This window comes from Triplophysa rosa, linkage group LG8 (genome assembly GCF_024868665.1).
Source record: "Triplophysa rosa linkage group LG8, Trosa_1v2, whole genome shotgun sequence".
Lineage (NCBI taxonomy): Eukaryota > Metazoa > Chordata > Actinopteri > Cypriniformes > Nemacheilidae > Triplophysa > Triplophysa rosa.
The window spans coordinates 15,757,437-15,781,413 of record NC_079897.1 but is presented as its reverse complement, the minus strand read 5'-3'; the positions used below and the strand labels follow the sequence as shown (position 1 = coordinate 15,781,413).

At 37.8% G+C, this 23,977-nt stretch overlaps 1 protein-coding gene across 4 annotated transcripts; it reads right to left on the bottom strand.

The window, feature by feature from the left end:
- Positions 1 to 118: 118 nt before the first annotated feature.
- Positions 119 to 23,078, bottom strand: pals2a (protein associated with LIN7 2, MAGUK p55 family member a). Of its 4 annotated transcripts, none has more exons than XM_057340042.1 (14): positions 22,955 to 23,078; positions 19,483 to 19,552; positions 15,258 to 15,354; positions 10,829 to 10,947; positions 9,402 to 9,554; positions 8,486 to 8,635; positions 7,956 to 8,183; positions 3,807 to 3,938; positions 3,609 to 3,705; positions 2,544 to 2,615; positions 1,983 to 2,144; positions 1,691 to 1,893; positions 1,331 to 1,459; positions 119 to 1,226 (listed from the first exon to the last, which is right to left on the bottom strand). In XM_057340042.1, exons 3-14 carry the CDS (start codon positions 15,286 to 15,288, stop codon positions 1,050 to 1,052), a joined length of 1,653 nt encoding a protein of 550 aa, XP_057196025.1. In that variant the 5' UTR covers positions 15,289 to 15,354; positions 19,483 to 19,552; positions 22,955 to 23,078; the 3' UTR covers positions 119 to 1,049. The 4 variants fall into 4 exon arrangements, with proteins under 4 accessions (XP_057196025.1, XP_057196026.1, XP_057196027.1 ...); XM_057340043.1 differs by lacking the exon at positions 22,955 to 23,078 and adding an exon at positions 22,736 to 22,937; XM_057340044.1 differs by lacking the exon at positions 15,258 to 15,354.
- Positions 23,079 to 23,977: the final 899 nt, after the last annotated feature.

The following is a 23,977-nucleotide window of genomic DNA, read 5'->3' as shown; positions in this document are numbered from 1 at the left end:
TTCACATCTTATTTTGTCATATTTTGTAGGTTTCACATCCCTGATCTCAGTCATCCAAGTTTCTTTTATAGGAACAAGTTTGCACACGAAAATAATATTAATTTGTAATACAGCGCTCCAAAATTAAGGTTAATTTATTAGACAGCTGTTTGATTTCAGAAAATACAACTCGGTATGGCAAAATATATAATTTAAGTGAATATGCAAGCTGGATAAAAACTGTATTTACACATTCTTGGTAAAGACAGTGGATGGAGTAGCCGGGGACAAAGAGACAGACACATTCTTCACTACATACAGTTTTAAAAGTTATAAATCGAGAGATTATGTTGCTTATAATAATGACACAGATGGTCTATTAAAAGTCATTTCTCTCTATAAAAGGCATGTAGCTAAATACAGAATTGACTGTATACTGACAGTGTTTTTTAAACAACACAACCACTGAGATCATGTTTAGCAACTGTGATGTTTAGATAAATTAAAATTAGTTGGCTTACTCCTAGCATTTATTACATTTACCAGATTAAAAAGGATAACACTACTGAATCATTTACATACAGTAAGTCTAAAGCAAAAGGTTTCTTACAATATTTGAAATACTGTAGTGACTCAATTACATGAGTGTTCTTCTAAAAGACCCATAAATATCGGATGAGATGAAACCTGCACTGTAAACCACTTCTTTTGTAACACTAAAATGACAGCAAGAAAACAGCCGCCTGCTTTCATTACTGTAACGCAACATGTGCTCATATGAATATTTTTCTTATAGTTTTGAATGAAGTCATTCAAATCCTATTCATCTCTGTCAACATTTTCCCTCCCAGTAACATTCTTAAACCTACGTTTATTCAGTAGAAAATAAAAAAGTTAATAAATAAGTACACTTCCTTTACGTCTGCCATGACTGGATGGCTAGTGTACGTTTGCATAGTGACTGGCAGTCCTGGACCAGCAGGTGGCAGCTACACAGGAAGTTCCCGTGCCACCGACCAATCAGTGCTGCTGATGATGCAGGTGATGCGTTGCCGGGGAAACCGTGTGACTCAGTAAACCCAGTTCACAGGGACCCACTGAGGTTCTGTGGTCAGCTGCTCCACAGCTGCCTGTAGTTTCTCAAAGGCCTTGTCCAGATTGTCATTAACTATAGTCAGATCAAAGTAGTGACTGTACGCCCGCTTGATCTTGGCGCTTTCGTCCACTGTCTTCTTTAGGTCCGTTTCCTAAGAGACAGCGAGAATATAAGAGAGACGGAGCGAATTTAAATAATTTCTGAAGTCTATTTAATGGAGAACACGGATCGTGTGCAGACATAACTGAGACTGACCGTCAGTAGTTTGGTTGTTATCCCAGCATCCACTACAGCTTTGTGCATGGCCCGGAGTGTATCCAGCTCTGGGGCAGCGATGAAGACTACAAATGGCGTAAACTCAGAAGTCTTAAGCAGCTTCAGGGCCTGTGAATCACGTTTATTAAAAAACTTAGAAGAGCTGTGCGATTTATGTGCCCTATGTACATTTCCAGGGCAGTTTTCCTAAATTGTTAAGATAACATGTAAATGTTTATATACTAAATGTGATTCAAAGAAAATGAAATAAAAGCATATTCATGAATGATCTTTAGTGATTTTTGGACCACGCTGTACAAAACTGAACTGATCTTGGCCTGACATCATTTATTTAATCACCTGTGGGTTGACGTCCAGGATGCAGGTGCGGGCCGTCTGAACGACTTCATGGATGGAGTCGATATTGGTACCGTACAGATTGCCGTCATATTCTCCATGCTCAAGATAACGGCTTGCTTTGATGTCTGCCTCCATCTCCGGCCTGGACACAAAGCAGTACGACTGGCCGTCCTTTTCATCATCACGTGGATGGCGAGACGTGACTGAGAAAAAAGAGGTTACATTTTCAATGTTCTGCTTTTCATAGTTAAAATGGCAGTCTAATCTTTTTTTCAGACATGGTTTAACTCACAAGGTACAGTAGTTCCATAGCGTAAAGGGTTTAAAATGATAAGACGGTTCTTGAGACTTCGACGTCCCACACCTTGTGCACCAATCAGCACCAGAGTTTTTCTCTGGAATGGAGGCATCTTTGCTACTTCCTCATAGATCTGTAACTCGTGTCGATCAAACTCTGTTAAAGAGAGAAAATGTTATTAGGTTAAGAAACTATTTTTAAAACAAGGATTTGTGTGTTTCTTGTGCCGTGTGTACTTTTATGTGGACAAAAATAAACACGTTTTTAAGAGAGATAATCCACAGGACCAAATGTGTCATTGCTGTACGAAAGCACAACAAAAACGAATGGCATCATTCTGTTATTTTATATACACAATTTTGTTTAAAACACTTTTTTTTAAAAGTGAAAGGAAAGACATTTTAACATATCAGCCTGTTTCCATATTTAAATGTATTGTTTAGATCTGTTCAGTTTGGTTAAATGAACACATTGTTTCACTTCAGGAGACATTCGGCATCTGTGATGTCTTCGTGGTGAGTAAAAAATAAACCTTTCATGTTTGGCAATTCTTACCCGCATTCTTCGCTGTTAAGTACATCACTTTCTTTTTCTTCTTTTTTCCAGTTAATGTCCCACAGAGAATTCCTGAAAAACAAGAGGATATTAGCTTTAGTGCTTAAAGAATTAGTGCATTATGCAACAGAAATGAAGGTTAAGTTCAATATTCTTCATGATGTAAACCTTAAAGGTGGGGTGCCACAGTGTTTCATGCATTCTGACTTCTTTACACTGTTAAACGTGCTGGCTTCTCATGGTCAACTTTTCGAAAAACGAGTTGGACGTATGACGTTGTATTTCTGTGCTCGATACACTCCCCCAGCGTTCATATAGGTTTTGGAAAGTTTTTTTCAAACATGAAATTCCCTTACGTAACAACTTTTCTTAGTCCCTTATTGGACAATTCTCCAAGAAAAGCATGCCCACGCGTCAAGCCGCGAGAGCGAGATGAAAGAGCACGCCCACTCGTCAACCAGGAAGAGCGGGAGAAGGAGCATGCGCATACGTCAACCAGCTGGAGCAAGAGAGAGAGAGCACTGCGTTCGCGAACTTTAGCTGTGTTTGTTTGTTCACTGCATTTCGGTGATCAATGTTATATAAACGGTGGATATAACGCTGGATTTGGAGATCGTTTGAAACTGATAGATGGAGCGCTCCCAGCGTTAAAAGATGCCGGTCATGAACCGCACGCGGTAAGTGAAACTGAATCATATGTCTGTGTTTTGTTGGCAATCAACGTGTACGTGCGTAATGTAAACAACACAAACTTATAGTGAATCAACAGTTATGCAGGGATCATGCGACGATGTATTGTGTGCTCGTGCTGTAGTCCCACCCCCCTGAACGCTTTCATGGCTCGCCTGTTTTTGGAAATAATCGTACAGCTGTAGAATGTCTTTTATAAATGTGATCAAACTAAAGACTCTTCGAAGATACAAAGTATGCGATACTACTCTATAGGTCCTCAAGATTAATATGAGATTGGCAGAAACTCCGTGTGTTACGTCCGCTTTAAATAAAATCAAGAATGTTGATGCAAAGTTATCAATCTATAGCAGAAATTATATTCACACACTCTACCTGACCCATCCAAATCCCTCCTTACAAATGCCTTCCTCTTCTCCTCCAGAAACTGACTGGGGATCAGGCCAGTATGGCCCCCGTTAATGTTATATGCCTAGAAACAAAAAAAACAAAACAATTACATAACATGACAATATATCATATATATGTCAAAACACAGGTCTTGAAAATGATCCTGGTTCATGTGCTGCTCACCTGCCACCAGTTGGGGTCCTCCTTGTTCACTATATGCAGAATGTTTCCCTTAGAGAAAGCCAGGCCCGCCTCCTTACAAGGTATCAAGTTATCCGTTTCAGGATTGTAGTTGAAATGTGGCTTCAAATACACCTGAAAGGTTAAAGAATGTGATATTCCTGCTGACATCTGAATCATATGCTGCGAATTATAGATTAAATGTGTTGTGTATAGCCTCCAGGTCAAAAAATAATTCTCTAAATTCAGTGTTGCCTTCTGGCACAATAAAGTATGCTGATAATTATAGGCTTTTATAAATTACACACTTGAAAGGTATCTGTGCCAAATGTAGAGATTCCAAATAAAAAAAATATATCAAAAATAACGAGTGGTTTGGCTGACTAACAGTGGATCAGTATTTACAAATACTTTACCAAAAATAAATAAATAAATATATACAAACACACACACACATTTATATTTAAGTAACATTATAACACCCAGTCCTATTAAGCGAATCTGAAAACAGACTTAATATAAAGCGTAATAAATATGATATATTCATTTCATAAATAATTTTTATATATTAAAGGCGGGGTGTCCGATTTCTCTTAGCCGTTGTTGATGTTCAAATCACCAAAACAAACACACCCCTACCCCCATCTTTCGCTTTCGTCAGCGCTCGGCTCGGCTAATGTCCATCCTGTACACTGTGCACCTTACTGCTGATTAGCTACAAGGTTGTTTTGGTACTCGGCCCGACTCGGTTGTCTAAAGCGTAATTCGGTTACCCCGCCTTTAATACATTTATATATTAAATACAAATGCTTTTTTATTATTGTCTCTGCTGGGTAAATTGAAATTACAAGGTATTTTTGTATCTAAAACATTACACCTTGAGCTCAAAAGTTTGAGTAATTAAAGAGCATGTTCCAGTGTTTAAATAAACAATGACTAACATCTGCATTTACTTCTCTAAGCGCACTTGTTATTTCAGTAATGCCGCAGGATAATTCCTCTTTTCAAATCTGCCATTACCCATCTTTTTCTTTTTTTAAATATCCCTGCTTGTAAAGTTGTATTTTACATACATATATAATCTGTATTTTTTATATATTTTTATTCTGTGTGTTATTTGTATGCACCAAGGGCCAAATGCGTAAATGTAAACATCAAGAGTGTGTTATATAAAGGACTTTTTAATGGAGGACAACAGGAAGTTTTCACGTGAAATATTTATGGACCTGGTGGATCTTTATCAGAGATGAGGACCCAACTGTAAACACACAGCGGTAGTGCTCTGTATAAACCCAACCACTGAGTAAAGTTCACATCTAAAACAGAGAAAGTTTGATTTGGCACAAGGAACGACACCCTGTAAACACTCGGTCCCAACATTTGCTCTCTGTGCTGTTTTTTGCCCTTCATACATATTTATTGTGGAATGAGTCTGCTCTCAGGATGAGAAAAAAAACATATCGTTACATATCGCTGCTGTCCTTCTGAAACCTCCAGAATCTCTATATTTCATGATTTTTATTTTTTGTCATAAATCATTATTATTAGTCACCCTTTATGTTTGTCACTGTTTATGTTTTGCAAAATATCTAATCAGTTAAAAGTATAAAAAAGTGCTAGTCAACTGACAACAAAGTATTTAATCATTTAAAAAGTACAGTGTTTTTTCCATTTCCTGAAAATAGCTACATTTTCAGACATCTGAGGTTTCGGGCATATTTATGAGGGCCCATTAACAAGTGAGAAAGACAAAGAGTATAAAACGGTAATGAATAACAACATTAGGACTCGTTTTGGCTTTTAACACTGGTGACCCCTATAAGGCAAAAGCTCTCTGAGAGAAACTTCCAGGATCTATTTTTCTCTAGGCTGATCTCTTTAGAGTAGAAATAAGGGTGTGTGTGTCCGGCTCCTCCCATCTGTCCTATTTAGCGCAGGTTGTGTTATTAATAGGAATAACCATGTTCACTTTCAGCCTGGTGGCATTCTGAGTCACCCTGAGGCAGGTCTCTCCCTTCACCTCCTGAAGTGTAGAAGCAGGCCACAGATCCACTTCATAACCTTGTTCAGGACACAGCAAAGAACTGTAATATCCTGCAACCCCCTCGGGAGGTCTTATATAAAGGAATAAAAATCAGGACTATGGGACATGGGTTCATTTACAATGCAGGATAGGCTAGGCTAGGATTGGTGATGTGAGATTTGAAACTTTGAATTACTGCCTCTTCTCACGATTATCGCCTTTTTTTAAGATGAATCGCTTGTTGTATTCCTCAACTGTGAGTCTGCTAAATGAATAAATGTAAATGTAATGTAAATGCACACATAAATTCGTGTCCTGTTTGTACAGATGGAGTCTGGGTATGTACCAGCTAGAGCTGAATGATATTGAAGAAAAATGTGATAACCTGAATAATGTTTCAAGTGTTAAAATCAATTTTCTCATTTTTGGGAAAATAAAACATTAGTCTCTCTGTCTCACCAGTCTCTCTGCTATCTGCACCAAACCACAACTTTGACTTTAAATTGCAAACCATTGCGATATGAAGAGTTTGGTTCCAAAATGACATAACTCCATTTTTAAAAAGTGATCACACAAAAATCACGTTTTTACTGTGTAAGTTAGCTATATTTTTTGAGTTATTATGTCTAAAGTCAAAACCAACCAACTGCAGTTCGATTGATATTAATTGGAATGCACAATAAAAAAAATTAAACATGTTAAAAACAGAGTTATCTCATTTTGGAACCAAACTGTTCATATGCACATTCGAGATATTTCGATATATCATGCAGCCATAATACTAACTTGTTTAAGCTGAATGGAGCTGATGTGACGTCTTGCTTACTCTAAATTTGAATGTGTTAATTCGCCCAAAAAATGACAATTCTTTCATCATTTACTCACCCTCTTGTCATTTCATACCTGTATGACTTACTTTCTTCTGCAGAACACAAAAGAAGATATTTTGCAGAATGTTGGTAACCAAACAGCAATGGCACCCATTCACTTCTATTGTGCGGACACAAAACCAATGCAAGTGAATGAATGCCATCGCTGTTTGGTTAACAACATTCGAAATATCTTCTACAGAAGAAAGTAAGTCATACAGGTTTGAAATGACAAAAAGGTAAGTAAATCATGACAGAATAGACTCTAGGCATGCAGGGTGATGACGTACGTCTGCGAAAATTTTGTCACCAAGTGATAAGGATGTTTTCTAAAAAAAAAAACGTTAAAATTTCTGCCAACTGACAGCAGCACTACAGCTCAGTATTGACGAGTGTCTCTTTGATCATGGCTCAAGTAAGAGCAAAGGTTTACTTTTGTTTTTTATCATATTTGTTAATGTAGCTTGAAATGGATAGCCTGAAACCTTTCCCCTTTTTGGTTGTCTATGTATGATGTAGTGTTTGGATCATTTGACTCACCTCGTTGACCGTAATCCGAGGTGCATCTTGAGTGAAAACGTCATTGTTCTCTATAGACGCAACGTGCGCCGGATGTGACTGAGCGGACTGAGACAAAACGTCTATTTTCATTTTTGGGTGAACTATCATATCAAATCAAAGATTTAAAGTAGATAGTTTAACCTCTTTTTCCACCTCAATTGGTCAAACTAAATATTACAAAAACATGACTAGTCTTAAATGTATAATATTTTGATGCATACAGTATGTATTCAGGTGAAAATCTGATCAAGTCCTCAAACTGAGTTCTGAAGTCAGCATTTATCAGTCCACACTGTACAGCGATACCCTAAATTACTACGAATATTTTTATGGTTTAATAATAAAAACAATAAAACACGTTTATTTCAATGTTACCACATGAAGCAATTTTTTTTTTGTATTTGGTACAACCATGAATAATCTGGAGCAGAAGGGTGGGTGCATGGGGGCTGAGGGGTCAACGTCAGTGCCCTGAAGCATTAAAGAACTTTAATCTAGCTCTGACCATAACAGCTCTTCAAAGCAATTGCCAAGATCAAGCAATTAAACAGCATAGAAGAGGAACCAAAGATGTCCAGCAAGATAATAACGTTATAAAAACCTCTTCTGCAACGTGGATGGTTTCAGTGCAATATGAATATGTAACACATCGGTGTCATATGGTTTCACAGAACGTGATGTTATCCGTGGTGTGCTGACCTGTGCAGGTGGAGGCGTGTCCTTGTAGCTGGGCAGGATTTTTAGGGTAATGCTTCCATTGCAGTCCCTCAGCATGTGCTGTAGCGCCATGGGGTCCTTGCCCACGTCCCGTCCGTTCACCTCCCGGATGACATCACCAACGTGAAGCATCCCTTGCCTGTCAATCATGCTTCCATGCATAACACGCGCGATGACAAGGTCGCCCTCCTCCACCCGGAATGTTACACCCTAAAAAAGACTACGCCGTGAAATACCAGCACACACACACACACATTCTACTCAATATTCACAGCTCATCGAGTACACATCTTTCAAAGGTGACTGAACTTCTTCAAGTAAAAGAAAAGCATGGCTGCCCAATTGATTAAACAATGAAGCTCTTTGATCTTAATAAAAACACAGACTCTCATTCGTCCTGGATCTGAAATGCAAGCTGTTAGTAGTTAAGTGTAACTTTAAGTCCAGTCTAACAGAAATCCAGAGGGGATCTACAGTATTGCCCTGTGAAATGAAGAACATCTGTCACTCACCAGGGGCTCTCCGGCCTTCTTCTGGATGCTGATCATGCGGACCGTGTCAGCTGGCATGAGGGATGAGCTGGTCATGCTGGTGCAGGTGGTGCTGGTGGGAGGAGCGTCATATGACTTAGAGGCCACCTTGTCGTGAGCTTCTAAAAGGGACTGAAAGCAAGAATTAGTTTATATCTATATCTAAATTTAAATAAATAAATAAATGTATATATATATATATATATATATATATATATATTAATGCATTAGACGTGTTGTTTATTGTTAACTTATTATAACTGATGCATTAACTAATGTTAACAAATACAACCTTATTGTAAAGTGTTACAGCAAATATCTTTATTTACATTTATTTAATTAATTATTATTACAGTATCTTTATTTCCACAAATTACCAAAAAAATAGAAATTGCACTAATGACCAAATATAATAACAAATCACAGCTATTTTTTTTTTCCGTATCTTACATGCAATAAGTAAAATTAAATCATATTTTAAGATACCATCAGTACGTTTCTGCACCATACATTTCCCCTTGCACGTATCTGTAGATAACAATACACGTCTATATGTAGTTCTATACATATTTCTGTATCTTATTTTTGTGCACCGGAAGTCTCTGTCACCAAGACAAATTACTTGTGTAAGCAATAACAATAAAGTTCATTTTGATTCCTGGAAAAAGGACAGAGCAAAAAAACAAACCTTCTGCTCAAGGAAACCATGAAAAATGAGTTTGTGAGAACGTGCATAACTCCATTAAAGTGCACAAACTGATTTTGCTTATGTTAATTATTATTAATGATCTGATTCAATTTTATTTCTGATTTACAACTAAGGCAGCAACAAGTTTCGATTATCAGTCAAGTTAACATCACGAATAATTGAGGCAAACACACACAGAGCTGATGGTACCTGGAAGTGCGGTTCCTTCAGTATTTTACAGAGTTCTGCTGCACTCTCATCATGGTTGATCAGACTGCTCACATCAGATAGAATCTCACTCACTAGCTCCACGTTATTACTACGCACCGCCTCCAGTTTAACATCCTCCAATCGCTCGTGAGCCTGAGAGAGAGTGGGCGGGGCCAAAACAGCTTGAGTAACTTGTCAAAAGCAGAGCCATTGAGAGAGAGAGTCGTGTCAACGGAAGTTCAAAATTTTCACGAGTCACGTGATTCATGGAGCCTTTAGATAGTTCCAGGAAGTTATGTTTTCTCTTTAAATGCTTTATTTCTTTCATTCTTCCATTCATTAAATGACTTACGTCTTTAAATGGGTTAAAAGTTCGTCACAATCGGTCTGTTTAGCCGCAGCTCCATGCGTTAGTAACTTCCGGGAACTATTGAGAGGCTCCATGAACCGTTGACGCAACTCTCTCAATGGCTCTGGTCAAAAGGCAGATTAATGGATTACTTCTAGACTTAGAGCATTTAAACAAATACATCTCCAGGTTTGCTTCAGATAGACGTTTGGCCACACAAAACAATTACAGATTAATAACTGTCACATTAATCGAAAAATATTTGTATTTTAATTTGTAATCATTTGTTTTTCCACACAGACTTTCAAGGTTTTTATCAGCATGCAACATCAGTCTTCCAAGTAAAATCAAATGCGTCACACCAGATGAGAATAAAAGAGAATTGACCGCATATCAAAAGCGGATGAAACGTTCAAATTATGCGGCTAGTATTATGAACTATTTCTTATTATAAAACCAACAAATATACAGCAACGTGATTTGTACGTTCCTCATAGTAGAGCGATAGCTCCTCTACAAACAAGATGAACATCAACCAGCATATCTGGAAACCTGAACAATTTCACATAGCTATATTAAGAAAAAAAAGAGGCCTCCTGTACATCACATTCTGATGACCTGTAACACAGCAAACAACCCCTGGACCCCATCTTACAAATCTATGCACACATGCTGCGAGGCATGTGAACAGCGATTTGTTATTATCTCAAAGCTTTGTCTTATCTGCAGTTAGTTATACTAAAAGGGATAGTTCACCCAAAAATAAAGATTCTGCCATCATTTACTCACTGTCAAGTTATTCCAGATCTGTATGAATTTGGTTGTTCTGTTGATAACCAAGATATTTGAAAGAATATGGGAAATCAAACAGTTCTGGGCACTATTGACTACCATAGTGGGGAAAAGCTACCATGGTAGCCAATGGTGCACCAGTACTGTTTGGTTTCCCACCTTTTTCAAAATATCTTCTTTTATGCTCAACAAAATTTATTCCGATTTGGAACGACTTAAAGGCGAGTAAATGATGAGTGTGTGTAAAGTTGACAAACTGACATAGGTAGGGTCAGCGAGGTAATACCTTCGCAAGGGAACGGACTATAGGGCTTTCCATTATGCCACGGAGGAAGATGAGGTCAATGTCTTTGGCTCCCGTTGAAGGAGGCAGTTCCTTGAGGTTATCCAGGACCTGTTGCATGGCTGATGGGTCACACACACACAACACAGTTATCAAACTTAAAATACATTAAGCCGGCAAATAGGCTAATTCATGTTAAAAGGGAGAGGCGGGAAGATCTTAAAACAAAGAATAGGTGTGAACTGTATATACGTTTATTCTATCCGCAAAACTGTAGATAATCTTGTTATACTCGTTTTGCCTTGTATGACTGCATCTTTAAACCTGACTTTTTAGATTTCTGTGCCGGTGACTGCTGACATTAAGTATAGGATGTGGGTTTTAACCTTTGTTAACAATTCTTTGAATATGACTACAATCTTATAGACCTCATATTCTTTAATTTTTTGTCAGTCAGCACATGCACATACTATTATTCAGCGTGATATAATTTTGTCATTCATCACGCTAATTGACTAAACATCTTTTTATATATACATAATTGAATAAATGCAGCACAATAATGTTCAACAAGTTTTTTTGAATTGACAGAATATTTTGAAGCACCACAGATTTAAACTGTTTACACTTTTTAGAAATCAACCTACAACATACAGCGGGCAAAATAAATATTAACACAAATTAAGTTATGTATAATAAAATAGAATGAGACAGAGAAAAAGTATTGAACACATGAAGAACGGGAGGTGCAAAAAGGCATGGAAAGCCAAAACACCAGATGAAATCTATCAGTAATTAGAAAGCAATCCTGCCCCAACTGATGGCATTGTTTATAGAAGGATTTCTAAACTTCTGAATGTTCCAGTGAGCACTGTTGGGGCCATAATCCGGAAGTGGAAAAAACATAATTTCACCATAAACCAACCACGACCAGGTGCTCCTCGCAAGATTTCTGACAGAGGAGCAAAAAGAAGAATCAGAAGAGAGGTCCAAGAGCCAAGGACCACTTGTGGAGAACTTCAGTATGACCTGGAATTAACAGGTACAATAACAGTAACGCACTCAACCGTAGTGGCCTGTATGCTCACCACGCAATTGCTGAAGAAAAAACATGTTAAAGCTCTTTTAAAGTTTGCTGCACAACATTTAGACAAGCCTGTGAAATACTGGGATGAGACCAGAATTGAACTCTTTGGATGCCATAATACACACCATGTTTGGAGGTCAAATGGCACTGCACATCACCCCGAAAACACCATACCAACAGTGAAGTTTGGAGGTGGGAACATCAAGGTGTGGGGCTTTTTTTCAGCATGCGGCACTTGCAAACTTTATATAATTGTAGGAAGGATGAATGGACAAATGTACAGAGACATTCTTGATAAAAATCTGCTGCCATCTACCAGAATGATGAAGATGAAACGAGGGTGGACATTTCAGCAAGACAACGATCCCAAACACACAGCCAAGGAAACTCTCAATTGGTTTCAGAGAAAGAATAAAGCTGCTAGAATGGCCCAGCCAATCGCCTGATTTGAATCCAATAGAAAATATGGTTCATAGAGTTCATAGAAGAGGCCCACAGAACCTTCAAGATTTGAAGACTGTTTGTGTGGATGAATGGGCCAAAATCACACCTGAGCAATGCATGCGACTAATTTCTCCATACAGGAGGCGTCTTGAAGCTGTCATTACCAACAAAGGCTTTTGTACAAAGTATTAAATAAATTTCAGTAAGCGTGTTCAACACTTTTCCCCGTGTCATTCTATTTTATTACATACAACTTAATTTGTGAACTTATTTGTTTTGTTTTCTTTGTATGCATGATTATTTGGGATGTTAACGACATCTGGTGAAAATTTCATGTCAACAGCACCTTCCGAAATATATTTACTGAGAAAAATGGTGACATGTTCAATATTTATTTTACCCGCTGTAAGTCTTACAGAGTTTTCTGAATATTCAACTGGTTTGACATGGTACTTTCTATACATTTTACATATACAGACACTCCAAATGCATAAGAAAGTGTTAACATCTCCAAGATGCTTTGAACAACCTCTTATCCAACATTAACCGATGTCTGCTTTCCACACACTGAGAATTACCAAACCAATCCATATGCATTATTAAATCAGAAAACGCTCATTATAAACAACTGGAGAGGCTAGGAAAGGGCATATTCATCACAAAGTGGCTTCATTTGCAATGTTCAAACAGCATGCATTTCCATGGTCACCACACCCACACAGAAACGTCTACGATAATAAAGCAACACAGCACACAGCAGCAGAGAAAGTGGCGTGTCAGTACAGAACCGGCTGAAAGGAAACACTGAGCCGAGGGTCATACCTGCAGGACATTCAATCTGAGACATTCACTTTCATCAGCACTTGTCTATCACCTTTCTATAACCACATCGAGCTGTTTCTTTCTTTCTCAGAATGCAGGGCTCTAGACTGCGACCAAAATGCTCGCATATGCGATCGTTTTTTTATAACGTGTGAGGTAAAATTTCACAGGGTCGCATTGGTGCGAGTGCGTAAAATGAATTTTTGCCCAGCCAAAGATTTATTTTAACATTTAATGTGAATTAAATAACACGCTTGTGATTAGTGTAGGAAAGAGTGAGCAGAGAGCTTGTGCACTCCCTCTGTCTCCAAACTAAAGTGTGTGTTTGACTTCATTCGGTGTTGCGCAGACCGAACAGCATAAAAGCATCGCGGGACAGAGCGCTCCATATGCTTTTAAAACGCTCTCACGGAACATTGATGTCATATTCCGATCGTTCTGCGCAGCGCTTAATGAAGTCGAACACGTCGGTTTCTGAACTGTCTCTATCCCTCACACTTTAATCAAAAGCAAGGTCTGAAGACAGAATCCATGTTTCACATGGCGCATTCGGAGAATATTTTTACCTGAATTGCAGTTGAGTGTTAATGTGCACAAAAACATGTTGCCTTTTCTTCCCGACAAGTGTTCCGCACATGCAGCTGACATAAAGGAAAATTTCTATCCAGTGAAGTGTTTTCCTTGTTAACTTCTATCTTTTGCGATGTCCTAACAGGTGTGAAAAACAAACAGCGCGTCAATGTCCGATTCGCAACGTAATGACTCATTTGAACAGATTCATTTTGTTGAAACAACTCTTATATCAAACACTGAACTCACGAGACTCACTGACTGAACCCATCAAATCAGTCACACAAAACGACCATTTAACAAGAGTGGTTAGTAAGATTAAGTATTTAAAGTTTATTTATGACAACGTGTAGTAAAGTACATATATAATAATTTAGTTCTGAGTTACTTTTGAGTTTTGAGCTAGCTAATTTGATTTAATTTTATGTGGTAAAAATAAAGAAGGCCAGTGGCAAAATTACAGCTTTTTGCAAAGAGGGCAATAAAGGAGGATTGTGAAGAGTGATAGGTTATATTTGTGTCAGATAATTTCATAGCCAATATACAGTATAACTTGAATATAAAACTAAATAATAACAAATGTATTAAATAACAAATACAAAGTTTCTTTGCATTTATTTTGGATTTATTGGGCTCGCAAGTGTTAAAGCGCAAATATGAAGTGGTCTATAGCCGACTATTTTAAAAGACACAGTGACAAAATAACAGAATGATTCATCAACTGAGGTAGTTATGCAAGGTCTTTATGATTACTATAAAAAAGAGTGCGACCAAATTGTAAGTTGGTGCGACCAACTGAGAAAGTGGGTCGCACCAGTGCGACCAGTGGGAAAAATGAGTCTAGAGCCCTGGAATGCATTAGACCTCAGTATAGCTAGTAGTGACTAAAGAACAAACATTTAAGGGAAAGTTTGGTATGAATGGAAAATTCACTGAAGTGCACTGAGCTTCCGATTCACAGTTAGTAGTGTTATTTAGATAAAGCTTAAATCTAGGTAAAATCTTAAATCTGATGTTATATTTCTTAAGTGCACACCAGCATCAAAGTGACCTATTATTGGGAGGAAGAGCAACTCGACCTAAATTCTTCTTCTGAAGAACGTATGCCTGTTAAAAACCCGCCACCACAATCACATGCACTGCTGTTTAATGTTATGATTGGTTGCCAGGGTGCTGCTATGCGGTTGCTAAGGTGTTCTGACTTGTTTTTGTGCATTGCTTTGTGGTTGCTTACTGACTTAGAAGGGCAGACACCCCACAACATAATAATCTAGTCTCTAGATATGGGTCTGGTCCCTTAGCTAAGTCTATGGTGTTTTTCACCAATTTCAACATCCACCAGGTAAGACTGCTTAGAAATGTAACAGCTTCTCAAAAATGTGATTTGGCACAATTTGACAATAATGCAAACTGAAATTATGATTTGAAGCCAAGACCACAGTCTCATCTCAGTGGATTCTGTAGAAGTATAGCATCCTATAAACCTGTAAGAGGCTCCAGGCTGCTTACCTGTGCCAGACTTGGCATTGGCAACGGTCATTATTCCTATATCGCAGGGCAAACACACGGCTAAGACAAATTTTGTCCTTGATAGAGAACCATGCACCTGGGGGACAGGAAGAAGCAACAAAATGTAGTCAGATAAATGTTTTTTCCTCAAGGAAAGTCAAGGATGTGACAGATTGTTTTGTGCTACATTTGACCTTAAAGCAGAAGTGAGTTGAGGTGAATTTGAATTCATGTTCAATTTTTGGTTGCCTTAGACACCCCCTTCCCACTTGCTCTTAGATGTAATGTTAATGTTGTAATGTAATGTTGTTGACAGGAAGAGTCAATACAAGACAGAAACAATGCTAAGCTATGTTAGTATATGCAGATGCGTTTATTCTTGTAAGCATGCAGTGTTGAAGTCTTGAGACTCAGACTCGGTCTTGAACTCGGTCTTGAGACCATATTTTAATGGTCTTGGTCTTGTCAAGGACTTGTGCTCGGTCTCGACTCGTACTCAAACATGTTCGGAATTGGATTTATTCCCGGGTCCACTCGAGTCCCATCCAAAATATTAAAGACATTGAAAAGACGTCCCTTTATGGGCCAAAAGTGAAACGTGTTTCTACGACTTTTTATGACGTCTCCTGATTGTCTAATATTGACGTCCAATGGAACTCTGTGCAAAGTAAAAACTGGTTGAAATTTCGAGTTTATAAGACTAGTGTCAGTTTACACATGGAAATAAAATGAGACTCTTTATAAAAAACTGAGTTGAATAATTTGAATGCAGTAAGATAGCAAGCAGCCATGAAATCAATGTTGAAAGGACTCATAAAATGAGCACTTTCAACAAGTTGGTATGAATTATTAGGGTCTTCATGAAATGTCTGGAACATATTTTGCTTAAAAACACTCAATGGCTGTGTAAACAAAACTATTCTTGCCTCGTCAAAAACAGCTATGCTCGCAGCAACCCGTTTTGGTGCATGTCTCTTTAAATGATAATGAGTTACAGCGCACCCCACCCCTCTTCCGTCCGGCGAGTCAACACAACACACGTGTAGTAGTACTGCCATGGCAATGGTTTAGCTAAATTATGTTTCCTGAACTCCTCTGCGGTTAATTTAATTTTAAACATCTCAAATCATTCGTCCGGAGACAAAAAAATCTGTCACCGCAAACAGCGCTCACGTTGTGCGTGTATGCTCGCCTAAAATCCACGGAATGTGCACCTGCAGATCTCAGCGGAATTACGTGGATTTTAGCACTTGTCGTTGACAAGTTATAACATTACACACACAAAGTGAGAGCATAACTAGTTTGCTGTGACAGATTTTTCAGCCTAAGGATGAATGATTTGAGACGTTTAAAACGAAACTAACCCCAGTGTTCGCCCCTGTTCATTAGCAAAACAAACAGCTTGCCGCAGCTGAACATATTAACGCACATAATGTATTAACATACATACTCTGCTAGACTCCAAGTGCCCATTTGCCAAATAACATATAAACATACAGTAAGGCTTTGAATGTTCTATTTAGCCCGTGACTGACTTAGCTCCCTTCGCTATTGTATGCTAACGTTATCCTCCTATATATACGGTACATGTATGTCAATTCAGACTGTTGATAAATATTACTTACATTGGCAGCTTTGTCTCGTTCAGTTGGTCTCGGTCCCTCTTGAGGAACAACTTTGAAGCTAATCCTGCTGAATTGATTCGCACAAACAAGCAGGTTTTCACTTATGGTTTCTGAGGGATTTCCACTAAAAATAAAACAAATCCACTCCTGTCTCTTCCGAGGTTAGGACTCTGTGCAGCGACTATATTGCATGTTGTCCATGAACTTTAGCCAAGGCGTCACGTATACCGCTGTTGCTTGTGAAAACAACAATGACGGCAGCGCCGTGGGTGTAATTGTGTAGATTAAGGGGCGGTAATATTATAATAAGATCCTGCGTCTACGTCACATCAGGAGCGAAATCTGAACGGCTCGATGTCTCACATGCTTGCAGAGAAAGGCTTACCAAAACAAAGTTACTTGGATCTTGTTTCTCACGTTTTCTGGGTTGCTAGATTCACCGGGGACCCGATTATAGCACTTAAACACAGAAAAAATTTGACTTTCATACAATGGGTCCTTTAAAATCGATGATTTGTCAATGTTAATTGACTGCAAAAATCACCATTAATGTGAGCTCTTGGCTCTTCTATTTTAATTTTAAATTAGGTTCCCTTCAGCCATAACTGTGTGTTAAAATACAAATTGTGGCAAAGAGAAGATGACTTCTGAATGGTAATGTATATATTTTGAAGTTGTTTGGATCACTGATAATAATTGGGTTTGTGTTATTAATGTGTCAGCTCTGTGGATCTGTAGTTTGAGGTTTAAACTGATATACTTTTTTCAGGAATTAACATATTCACAAACTGCTAAACCACTTAAAAAAAGACATCAAGAATCTGCATATGAAACTCAACAATGGTGAAAATCAACAAAAGAAAGCTTCATGCTGCAAAGCATGCTGGGTATCAACATAGTACAAAACTAATTCATGACTTCCAGCATGCATTGCAGTTGATCTATATATCTGAATTAGTTTGACAATTGTCACCATTGTTGAGGTTTATATGATGAGTGTTGATGTCAGTGAAATGTTTTTGTTTATTTTCTCTCAATACTTGTGCATTGACTAGCCAGAGCACTTAGACCAGTCATCAATTGATCAATACGGTTTAAAGCTACTACACTTTATTACAGCCTGAAATTTTCCATGAGAACAACCCCAACTTTTGTAAAAGCTTCTCTGTCTTTCTCAGTGCACAGGTGGTTTTAAAACACTATTACACGACCAAAAATAATTAATTTAACAAAAGTCAAGGATCAGGAGCCCAACTTAAGCAAACACTGATCACAATAATGGTGATTTTTGTAGGTACAAAACTGATATTGATTTAATGCCATTAACATTGATTTAATGGTTGCTTTGCTAGCTTACTGCATTCAAATCATTCAACTCAATTTATTTCAAAGAGTCTCATTTAATTTATTTCCATGTGAAAACTGAAAGTAGTCTGACAAACTCCAGATTTGAACCAATTTTTACATTGTACAAAGGTCCCCTGTATGTCAATATCAGACATTCAGAAAACGTCATAAAAGGCGTAAAAAGACCTTTCTATTTTGGCCAATAAAGGGACGTCTTTTCAACATCGTCTAAGATGTAGAAAAGATGTCTTTTGTAGATATCTTTGCTCAGGGGGAAGTCATAATTGTAATCAAATTACCTTTACACACAGACTTGGCAACGCTGCTGCAGATACTCTTACAGTAGTATATCCTTGTTGCTTTGTATAATTAAATCTTTAAAACTGATGACTACACTTAAGAGTAATTTATTGAAATTTTTTATGTATCTTTTGTCAGAGCTTTCATGTAGCTCAGTGGTTAGAGCAGGGCACTAACAACGCCAAGGTCATGGGTTCGATCCCAGGGATTGCACATAATTAGAAACAAATGTATAGTATAATGCAATGTAAGTTGCTTTGGATAAAAGCGTCTGCCAAATGAATAATGCATGTATGCATGTAATGTATCTTATCTATCTGAGTCTTCTGTTTTAGCTTTAAAATACTGTCCCCCTGCCAACCCACTGAACTTTGAAGGACTTTACACATAACACAACTTTACACTAAACATTCCCTCCGTAGGATAAGAGATTACGTGGACACACGCAAAAATTCTGTAAACTAAACCTGGACCTGTTTTTGCTGATCTGTTGATATTCAAGATATCTTTGATGATCTTAGGTCGTGTGTGTGTTTTCTATACACCTAGTAATAAACAATTACACTGCTTTGTTGTAAAGCAGCCAAGCAGTAGAATTTTATGCTGTTACTTAATTTAACATTTTTTACCACTTTCACTGAATTTTGAATCAATCAATTGTCATAAGTTCTGTAGAGTTACAATTATTTTGTTCGTAAAAGTACAACTACAATTATTTTTTACCCTCTCAGTAAATGTGAATTCAAAAAACTGCATCTGCAATAATGATATAAAAACCTTTTTTTAAACCTAAATTTGCATTTATATTTTTATGCAATATGTAAATTCATAATCAGTCGTTTTACAAAACAGACCCTGGTTATACAATGACATTTTAATAGTATTTCTCATAACATGACATTTCCATTCATTAATTAAATGGATTCTATAGAGAAAGGCTACATGTATCTCACCCGCAAAATGAGTGTTCACAGAACGTCCGCTCACTTTCTTCTCATCTGGAGCTCATGGAGACAGAAACACCTGTGAGGGAGAGGTTTTCAAGAGTTACTAAAAACCAGAAAAGCAGCAGAAAAATGCAGCCACCCACCTGTATTATGTACCTAGGGTAAGTAATAAGAAAAACATTTCCTCTGAAATAAATGCCTGGAACATGTCGAGTTTGGGGGTTTATTGACTGTGCAGTGTGCAAAGTTCTTCTGATTGTCTCATTGTAAAAAAGAATGAGCACACGCTTGCAAAGGATAATTTTCATTCCCGCTATTTTGAAACATCCTACACACATTTAAAAATTGACAAGCTGACATTAAAGTCACCATGCAATCAAACAGGAAAATTCTAAGTGTTTTACACAGTGTTGCAGTGATTATTATAAATGATTTATCGTGCACTGCACACCATGATTTTTTTTAATTCATTCGCACTTGTAATCGTTAACCAAAAGCGTTAAGCTCCTCTCCCCCTCTCAACAACAACTCTTCACTACATGACGTCAGCAACAAAAAAGGGTTAGGACTGTACTGACTGTCCAATGGCCAGCCATTTTTAGCCCTCCCCTGCAGACCCAACTTACAACAAACCAATCAAAAAGGGAAGGGCAAAATAAAACCCCGCCCTACATTTTTTTTCTAATTTCAGAAGCCGTTTCACTCGGATACACGTCACGATACGGAAAAGAAGTCAATCCCAACTTCCGTTTCATGGTGACTTTTACAAATAATTTATGTCAGAAGAAGTTTGAAAATTTTATTTTTTACAGGAAGTAATTTAAGTTTCATCACTTAATACTGATCATTTACTTCCAGTGCATTCAATTAGATTACTCTTGATCTAATGCTTTGCTAACATGACAAATTGAGTTGAGTTGACTCATCTCTGCTCTGTGATTTTCTGTGAATTGTACAGTACATTATGTGCAGTTGCACAGTCTGTTGTTGAGTATGTACACAGTAGTAGCTGGAGGCCAAAAGGCAGATGAGAGCATATAACCAGGCCAAGGTGTTTCAAAGTGAAGAAACATATAACAGAACATTTATGCATTTGGCAGATGCTTTTATCCAAAGCGACTTACATTGGATTATACTATACATTGGTATCAGAGTACGTACAATCCCTAGGATCCAACCCATGAACTTGGCTTTGCTAGCGCCATGCTCCAACCACTGAGCTACAGGAAAACATTTATATTATGAAACACAAAAACAAATAAGTAAAAAATAACATGAAGTGCTTGCTCAGGCTATTATTAGTTCAAACTAACTGGAAACACAGATCTGACTCATCTAAAACCAAAGGAACATTTTAGTAATTTAAAAATGCCAAAACCTCTTTAAAAATGTTGTCAACATCTGATGAGGTTGCTGACTTGCGTTATACAATCACAATGTGTTTCAATTTAAATACCTATAGACTATAATATACTATACTGTATACTAGGGCTGTGTATTGGCAAGTGCCTCCCGATACGATACATATCACGATAGATGGGTCACGATACAATACATTGGTATGTATTTCGATACGACACAATTTGCGATATATTGCAATACTTTAAATAGAGAATGTAAAAAGTAGAGCTAGAAATACAACATGCTGTGCACCACCGGGGGTTTTCTGTAAGGATAAGTGTAAAAACATCCCTTACCTCTGCAGAGTGGCCATGATGTGCGATGCATGGACCGTTAGATCAGAGGTTTGGGTTCTCAAACTGTGGATTGCGCCCCTCAAGTGGGTAGCACAGGGGAATAAGGTGGGTCACACAAGTCACTTGGCTGTTGTGGTGCATTACAGTTAAAACAATGAACATGGGCAGTATAAAACCCCTGGTTCATCCGTGCTATAAATGTGCTGGTGTCACATCCGTGAAAGCACAATAAATGTCATTGTTACTTTTCTTAATAAACTTTTTGTCTAATGCACTGCAGTAGCCAAGTGACTTGTGTCATGACTTGCGAAGCTTACAAACAGCATTATTTTATATAACTCATTACTCCATGACTTATTTTGAAAACCAAACCACACTCACACATCAGCTCTGAGAGCTCCAAGCGTTCTTATATTTTTCGCCATGCTCGCTTACACTTACTTTTGGCCGTATGTATATGACATGATTTAAAAAATTATCGATAGTAGAGGTAGCACTATCGATACACTTATATAAATATTGCGATATTTTTGCACAGCCCTACTACATACTATAATACTTTTCGCAATACAAGAGGAGATTTTCTGAAATACCAGAATTTGGAGTAAGATTATGTTCAACTAACATATAGTGAGCATCAGAGGTCAATGTGACAGTTTTTTTCTTAATTATCCCTTAAAGAATAGCATACTACTACAAGTTCACATGCCAGTATTTGGTATAATAAACAAGCTGTAAGTGACAGTAGCACTACCAGTAATCATAAAATATCATGAAGACTATATTCAAGATTTTAATTCAATTATAACCATGTGTGTTACAAATCTCCCCCCTGCTTTAAAATGCACTGTGAAATTTGTAATAGCATTCTTATTAACAATAACAACCACCTTCGGTGTAGCTACAATAAATTATAAAGAACATGGTTGTACTATAATTTTTTACAGCAGACAAATGAAATAAAACTGAAAATCGCGGTGTCGTTGCCTAGCCACAGCTTCGCAAGTAGGAACGTAAAATAAAACAAGCTCTGTAACGCACAAAAGACAATGAACATTCAACAATAAGCACATGTTCGTGTTTCTTTTGAGGTTTCCATAGATGTTGCAAAAGTCGCCACAATAAAGACATCTGATATAAATTTGGGAAACTTCATTCATACAGTAGTACATCGCGTTGTAAATAAGTTATAACGCAAAAAAGAAGAGCATTTGTCTACTGAGCTGCTGTCGTTCTTGTGTGCACCTCAGACATACTAGCTACTTAATTTGGGGTCCCTGTGCTTTAAAAAATGGCTATTGCTAAAGTGTTTTCAGCCATGCTGGACCTGTATACATGAACTATTACCGCCTTACATTTTTACGACGGCAACACTAGTGCACGTGCGGCCCATTCAACTTGCAGGAAACGCGCAGCGCGTGGGACTCGCAGATCACATTGCTCGCGCTGTGCTACGACCGTTTTCCTACGCCTGCATATTGAATGATTTCATTCAATATAAAGTTACTACAGTGAGTTAGAGCTAAAAAAATCGACGTTCTTTGATTCCTGGCTTGTTTTACCTGCAACAGTTAGCTGGAACAGTGTAGCCACTAGACGCTAGCACCAATCAGCTGTTTATTATTAGACGGCTAACTGGATTTAGCTGGTTGCTCCAATCAAAAGTGTCCCCGGTGTGAGACAGCTGTATAGACAGCCACGTGTAGACCCCTCAATGACCCGCACAGCCCACACGAGCACCCGCACCTTCATCGCGAGATAACCAGTCAATTGTGACTTACCTTATCCGGCCCACCAGGTGGATATGTGTTCACGTGAGAAATTTAGAACCCCATGAATTTCCAAAGCAGACAGAACAAGATACTTATCCTCTCTAGCGCTCTGTGTGTCAATCAAGACGATCGGACTGGCCCCTTTCGATGACGACTGAGTAGAATGACCAATCAAAGGCAAAGAACGGAAAGCGGACACGCCCCCACATACAGTGGGCTGTGCTGTAGAATTACTGTAATAGCTGTGCATGTGCGACTCATTTGAGAAATATGTGAGGTCAGTACATCATTTATGCGCCCCAGTATTTGCGTTGTTAGATCATAAATCATTTATTCACTTTCGCGTCGTTCAAAACCTCTGTATGACTCTTATTTTGAGAAATGTCCCAGAGGTTTTGTGTCCATACATTGGAAACCAACAGGGGCCAGTGTTTGGTTACCAGCGTTGTTCAAAATATCTTCCTGTGTATTCTGCAGAAGAAAGTTGAGGGTATTTTAAAATAATTTTCATTTAATTTTACATTTTTGGGGTGTGTATGATCCTACCACATTAGCATTAAATATTAGGATTACCTTAACACTAACTTTTCTTTTTGTCAGAACAGATAACAAGATTCGCAGTAAATGTTATAAGGTAAAAGTATATTTTACATGCTATATAATGACAATCCCAATCATTCCAAATGCAACTGGAAACAATAATATTGTTTTACATGTATGGGGCGGGGCCTATCTTCATTTAGCTCACCTCACCTTCAACACATTGTTTCTTTCTGTCCTCAAGAATAGAAGCGGAACATAATAATTCATTTTAATATATTGTTATGAAGAGTTTTGTTTTAAAAGACAGATGAACCGTCAGCCCCTGTTATCAGCCATGTATTAAACGGCAACCTGTCACAAGCACTTGGGTACCAAATATTGATTTGAGATTAAACATTTTATTAGTTACTATTACATTTTTATAATGTAGAATATTTAGAAAGTAGAATATCTATATCACATTTAAAAATATTAGAGGGTTGAATGGTG